This window comes from Mytilus edulis, chromosome 4, assembly GCF_963676685.1.
Source record: "Mytilus edulis chromosome 4, xbMytEdul2.2, whole genome shotgun sequence".
NCBI lineage: Eukaryota > Metazoa > Mollusca > Bivalvia > Mytilida > Mytilidae > Mytilus > Mytilus edulis.
The window spans coordinates 65,183,086-65,190,649 of record NC_092347.1 but is presented as its reverse complement, the minus strand read 5'-3'; the positions used below and the strand labels follow the sequence as shown (position 1 = coordinate 65,190,649).

At 33.9% G+C, this 7,564-nt stretch overlaps 1 protein-coding gene across 1 annotated transcript; it reads right to left on the bottom strand.

Annotated features, from left to right (window-relative positions):
* Window positions 1-5,319: 5,319 nt before the first annotated feature.
* LOC139521479 (uncharacterized) lies at window positions 5,320-7,278 on the bottom strand. Its single transcript, XM_071314954.1, has one exon. The coding sequence runs from the start codon at window positions 7,276-7,278 to the stop codon at window positions 5,320-5,322; it is 1,959 nt and encodes a 652-aa protein (XP_071171055.1).
* Window positions 7,279-7,564: the final 286 nt, after the last annotated feature.

Genomic DNA, 7,564 nt, shown 5'->3' with positions numbered 1-7,564 from the left:
TTACACAATTAATATTATCCACTTGCGGCGGGGGTATCATCAGTGAGCAGTAGCTCGCAGTTTCACTTGTTTTGTTAGGGTGTAAGTTTGTGTTTAGTCCTACACGTCAATGCGACGATATTTTGTTGAAGTTAAAACATATTTATTTCTTATTGGAAGGTTGTTTTAAATTTTTCAGAAGAAAAAGTGAACATGCACTAAGTTGATACCAGTTGTAATCTGGAATGTGATAACACAATTTGTATTGAATGATGAAAAATGCAGTGTAAGAGCTATAATAAGGCTTTCATTTATTTGGTGCAGTAAAGATTTTCTTCTAGTAATAATTGGTTCTGTATCAATCTGGATATCCAGCCATGGAAATCTGGTAAACATGTTCCTCAAGAATATATTTCGTTTCTTCTGGAAAGTGCACTAATGCATTTGTATTAATACATTATTTTCTTCTCGGATTATGAAATTTTGTGTTTCCTGTGACATCAGATAGTATTTTCTACATTATGTATTCCAAAACTGTGCGAAGTCAATTTGTAATCGGGGTAGTATGGCAGTGGAAAAATACAGATAAACAGTTCAATAGTTGTATTCTTCATTTCGCTTTCAATTCAGCTGCGGAAGTGCAAAATTTAACTCGTAAATTGACCGCTGGATAAAGTTAATCCTAGGGAGGTTTGGCCCCCCCCCCCCCCACCCCAATTTTTTTTTTTTTTTTAAATCTTAGATGCAAAATCCTGCAATTTGAGCATACCTGAAAGGGTTTAAGCTGGTTGAAAACTTTTTTTTTTAGCTAATTTTAAGGATTTTACTTTTTCAAAAAAATTATTAAACAAGGAAAACTTGTGACACTATTTATTTTTAGTCATGTGTGCTGTCCATAAATGATAACAAAAACAATGTCAGAGTTTTCAAGTAATTTATAGTTTTTTTATTCCTTATAGTCTTTTAATAATTGCTTCAGTTTAACTAGAAACACTCATCTTCAGCCATCTCATTTTCATCATCATCATCTGAGTTTTCCTCCTCATCACTACTGACATCATCTATATTTCGAATCATCATAACTTTGCATCTTTCCTGAAAAATATTCAATTGATAGAAGGAGTGAGACAATCTTATCTATAAGTTATCCGTTAAGTATAATTTTTAATAAATCCCTATCAGAAGGTGTTTTACCAGAAGAATGGAAAAATGCAATACTTTCACCTTTTAAAAAAAAATAAAGGTGATAAAAACAGCCATGTAACTATTTTCCAGTAAGTTTGACATGTGTTATTTGTAAAGTGTGCTAATCACTTATAAGAGACAAATTAATGAAGCATTTATTAGAGAATTATCTGTTGTCAGATTGTCAGTATAGTTTTAGAACTGGACGTTACTGTTAATACAACTACTCGAAGTACTTGATCATTGGTCATCTTTATTGGATAATTTTTGTTCAGTGGATACAATTTATTTAGATTTTAGTCGTGCTTTCGACACTGTGCCTCTTGAGCGTCTTATTGGCAAACTTTACAATCTAGGAGTTCAATGAAAAGTTTTGGATTGGATAAAATGTTTTTTTAACAAATAGATCTCAGCGAGTTAGACTTAATAATACATACTCTACTAGAGCTGAAGTGATAAGCGGCGTACCCAAGGGCATTGTCCTGGGCCCGTATTATTTTTGGCGTTTATAAATGATATGCCGGATGTAGTTGCTGGGTTGATTAAGGTTTTTGCAGACGACACAACAGGTCTGTAGTTAATGAGCAACAACACCAGGATTTGCAAGACGATTAAGATAGATTATGCGATTGGTCCAGAAAATGGAAATTATCATTTTATGCAAGTAAATGTAAAGTAATGCATTTTGGTCAAAATAATAACTTGTCTAGATACACCATTTAGATAATGAAGATGATTATGTCCAGGTTAATCCTGTTACTGAAGAAAAGGACTTAGGAGTAACTTTTGAGCGTAACCTCAAGTTTGACAAATATATTACTAACTGTATGAATAAAGCCCAGAGAGTCTTGGCATTAATCCGTATTTCCTTCAACTATTTGGAAAAAATATATGTTTATTATTCTATATAAATCAATCATACGTCCCTTGTTTGAATACTCCACTACAGTGTGGTCACCATATTTAAAGGAAGATATCGGAAAAATCGAAAAGATCCAGCGACGAGCTACCAAACTAGTACCTAATATAAAAATGTTAAGTTATGTAGAAAGATTGAGAGCCTTGAACCTTCCAAATCTTGAATACAGAAGAGATCGTTATGATATGTTACAAGTATACAAGTGATGTTATGCTATTGTTTCAGAAAAAGGGAGAAGGTTTGGATCCATTAAAACGTTTAATCCCGCTGCAAATGTTTGCACCTGTCCTAAGTCAGGAATCTGATGTACAGTAGTTGTCGTTTGTTTATGTAATATATACGTGTTTCTCGTTTTGTTTATATAGATTAGACCGTTGGTTTTCCCGTTTGAATGGTTTTACACTAGTAATTTTGGGGCCCTTTATAGCTTGTTGTTCGGTGTGAGCCAAGGCTCCGTGTTGAAGGCCGTACTTTAACCTATAATGGTTTACTTTTTAAATTGTTATTTGTATGGAGAGTTGTCTCATTGGCACTCACACCACATCTTCCTATATCTATAAGACATATAAAGCTTTACATGGAATAGATGATATTAAATGGCAAAATATGTTTGAGTTATCTACAAATTCTACTAGAGGAAATCTTTGGAAATTAATTAAAAAGTGGTGTAATTCAACTCAACGTCTTCATTTGTTTTCACACAGGATGGATAGTCTTTCAACAGAAACAGTTTGTACTCAATTTCGCACGCCTTTGTGACGTCATTTACCAGATAGAAGGCGCGCCTGTATCCGTGCTTTATTTTACCAGGATTAGCACAATTCCAACTTAGCAGATGTATTCTATTTGTCTATCTCGGAGATCCTGAATTTTAATTGCGGGATAGTAGTACAACAAAGGAGTTATTAATGATATTTTAATAGCTACATGTATATTTAAAGAGGATTCCATTATACTGGACTTCTGATATTAGCGATCAACAATTGACTATTATTATTTTTTTTAAGTCACCACCAACTTAAAATGTGTTCAATTTGCCTGTCCGTCTATCCGTCAGTCCATCACACTTAAGTTTCAGTTTAGAAATGCTTTGACCAAATGATTCTATTATTGGTTTGTTAATATTATGTTACAGGTCAATTTTGTGATTTATGCTGGAATAACATCTTAGACGGGTGTGTGCCATAAGAAATTAAGAATTTTCTTACAATTGTTAGGGCCATATCTATCTTGCCTTGCCATAAGCCAGGTTGGCCCAGTTATTGTAAACCCATGAAGTTCATCATCTGCTAACTTCCAAAAATTGATGATCAGATGATGAACTCGGAACAAAGTCCGACCAAATGCAATTATCTTTTTTTTAAGTATCTACTTGTATGCAACATTTAAAAAAATCAACATACCCCCCCCCCCCCCCTTTCCAACCCCAATGTTACATTATATATTACATTTATTGAACAATCTGAAGGAAAAAAAACCCAGACAAGACTGAGTGAAGCAAAGAATGAAGCCATATTCCAATTTGAAAATAAACACCCTCTATTTATGTATTTTTTTACATAAATTTCTATTTTTGCAGTTTTTAAGTAGATGTTGCTATGGATAATATGTGTTCCGTGGTAACAATTGAAGTCAACAACACTTGGCGACAGTAATTTAAAGTTTGAGTTGGCTTTTATGTATTTTCTTATTGGTTATAAAACAATTCAGAACATTTAAGCTATAAAACTGCAATATTCTGCAAATAAAAACTCTGTTTCCAAGGAAAAAATCGGTTGCTATGGTAATAAAACTAAAAAAAATCCCACGCATTTTTCTATTTAATTTGGTAAAGTAGTATCCAAACTTCATTACTACAGTGCTAACTATTCTGTACACATTTGCACTTTTTTTAAAAACACCTGAGAAAATTTGATAATTTCGAAAAAATCCCAATTTCAGAAATGTTGAAAATATGCATTTTTTCGCAAAATTTTTCAAAAAATATACAAACTTGGTTGATATGCAATCTTTACTAAAATGAAGCTTAAACCAAGTTGTACAAATGTTACATATGAACATTAATGAAAAATGCATGATTCTATTCATAATCAGGCTCTAAAATGTGGTGATTTAGCTGATTTTTCAATGATTTTTCAATGCATAACAACCCAAAAATAGTGTGTCCGTTACCATGGCAACCACTCATATTTTCACACTCAAAATTATTTTTTGAGCTTTATTCATTTATTGCTTCTATTAGTCCAATTATAGAGAAAATCTGGAACCCCCCATATATCACATGTATATGGCACTCTGCCTGGTTCTTATAAAGAGCTGTACTTAAGTTTCCAGCACTTTCATAATCGTCATTCTGTAGGGTAGTATAGAAATAATTAATGTGCCGTAAATACAAAATTGTTATTGCCGCATGACTGAGGGAGGGTGACCATCCTTTTAGATTTTAAAATCCCAGTATAAAATAAAACTTTTCACCCGTTTGCTAAAACTGTGTTGGAAATTTCTATGCATACATTTTTTAACTGTGTTGGAAATTTCTATGCATACAATTTTGTCACGTGTTGATGGATGTCACATGACAGATTCGTCTGAAAACCGTATCCCGGAACTGGCCTAGCATACCAGTACAGGAAAATTAAAATATTCGTTCTATTTATGCGCACAGCTCTTAGATAAATCATGAGTTTTTTTTAATATAAAGTAAATTACGAAGCGGCAAAAGAAGACCATAAAATTGGGAAATTTGTTCTCAAATTTTAATTTTATGATAGAATAATACTTACGTAATTGGAAATTACATTAGGATTATCTCCCCCTAATTAGTATTCACACCGCCGATCGCGCTTTAAAATATCAATAAAGCGCTCAGGTATATCGACTCCCACCACGCATGCGTGATTCCCCAGTCTCTCTCGGCGAAAAGTGTTCACCAAAAAAGATTCAAAAGGGGAGGTGGGTGGGAGCCAATTACGTAAGTATTATTCTATCATAAAATTAAAGTTCCCAATTTTATATTAATTCATAATACTTACGTAATTGGAAATTACATTAGGAGATTTCTAAGCTATCCACAGCTGAAGAATCTTTCTGTACTTTGTATACTGTATTTTCTTCACATCAGTTCAGATATAAATAACACTATACAGTTAAAAATTTTTCTTCCATTTTCTATAAATTTTTCTCCTTTTTTTTTTCTTTTTTCAGAATTTTCTTCCATATATATACAAAATTCTTATTTACACAGAATTTAAAACTTCAACATCTATGTGACGTAAATAAAAACGAGTAAAGGTTGATTCCTTTGTCCAGTCTGCTGTGTCCATAATAGACTTCACAGATGCGCCGTTAAAAAGTGCCCAAGATGGGCCCAAGGCTCTTGTAGAATGAGCACGAAATTTTTTGTCTTTTTCATTGTAAGCACATTTAATTGCATTAACAATCCAAGACGAAATAGTCTGTGATGTAACCGGTTTATGCGGTTCAATAAAAGATAAAAACAACTTGTTCTCAAACTCACTGTCAGAGTTTCTAAAAGGTGCAGTTTTCTTCAAATAATAATAAATAGACCGCTTCGGATCTAATAATTTATCTGATTGATAAGACGGAATAAAAATCTTGCTGCCAAAATGTTTTGGTCTATCCTGTTTTGATAGTCCATGGCGAACAAAAGTCACCCCTTTCTTCTGCACAACAATCGACTCTTCTCCAATACACAAAGATTGTAAGTCACTGCATCTCCTGAAAGAAGTAATTGCAATTAAAAATGCAGTTTTCCAAGAAATAAACTTCAAATGAGCATGTTTCATTGGTTCAAAAGGTGCTTGTTTTAATTTTTTTAAAACTAAGGGTAAGTCCCATTCCGGTAAAAGCACTACTTTTGGAGGTCTCGAGTTAAAAACACCCTTTATAAGACGAGTTATATAAGGATGTTGTCCTACTGGAATTTTCCCAATTGGAGCTAGGAATGAGGATAACATAGATCTATAACCAGCTATGGTTCTATACTGAAGACCTTCTGAGAATAAATATGTCAAAAACTCAGCCGCCTCCGTCAAAGAGGCACTATAGGGATCAATTTCCCGTCTACTACACCAGCTATTGAATTTTCGAAATTTGACAGAGTAATCTTTTTGAGTCCCAGAGCGCCATGAGGCTCTGAGTAATTTTCTAGTTTCTTTAGAAAAACCTTTCTCTTTAAACTGTTTGTCGATAAAAACCATGCAGTCAGATTGAATACTGCTGGATTTGGATGAAATATGTTTGTTTTTGGCTGGTGTAATAGATCCTCCCTGACTGGCAGGCTCCTTGGATAATCTATTATGTACTTCAGAAGATTTGTGTACCAATGTCTGCGCGGCCAATGTGGGGCTATTAGAATTAACTGACAATTGTACTTTGTCATGTGTTGTAGTATTTTTGGTATTAGACAAATTGGAGGGTAAGCATATGCATACATGTTGTTCCAAGGAATTGTTAGAGCATCTATTGCATAAGCCTGAGGGTCTGGGTTCCAGGAGCAATAGATCTGTGTTTGTCGATTTGTCGCAGAGGCGAAAAGATCTATGTGAGGTGTCTCCCAAATCTGAAACATTGCATGTGTTATCTCTTTGTTTAATGACCATTCCGTTGGTTGAATTTTTACCCTGCTTAAATGGTCTGCTAGAATGTTCTTTTTTCCTGCAATGTGTGCAGCTTTCAGAAAAATTTGATTTTCTAGCGCTAATTGCCAAAGTTTCCAAGTTCTCATACACAGCTGAGGAGAACGAGTGCCTCCTTGTTTGTTTATGTAACGAACAACGGTTGAATTGTCTGACCGAATAAGAACATTTTTGTTTATCAAATTTGGGAGAAAATGTTTTACAGTTAGAAAAACTGCCTCCATTTCTAAAGAATTTATGTGGAGAAGTTTTTCTTCTACTGACCATGTACCCTGAACTATGAGACTGTTGTTGATGTGACCTCCGTACCCTGAATTTGATGCGTCTGTTGTTACTGTTATTGACGTTTCCCAAGGTGTTATTGATCTGCCTATGACCAAATTTTCTATTTTTAACCACCATCTGAGGTGACCTTTTAGATGTTTCGAAAAAGGAATTTTTATTCCTAGATTTTGACAAACTGGTTTCCAATGATAAAGGAGGTGTAACTGAATTGGTCTCATAAAGAGTCTTGCATTTGGAATTAATTCTATGCATGAAGCCATAATACCTAATAATTGTAGAAAATCTCTTGCTGTTGCTTGATTTTGCTTGTTTAAGATAAGTTCTACTGCAGAAAGGAGTTTTGACACCCTTTCTGATGTAGGACGAACCATTCCCTCTTTTAGAGAAAACAGTGCTCCTATGTATGTTATTGATTGTGTTGGAATTAGGCTCGACTTTTCTAGATTTACTACAAATCCTAAATTTGTTAGGAGTTTTAGCGTTTTCTCTCGATCTGAAATCAGCATTTTTTTGGTCTGATTTAGCAAAAACCAATCGT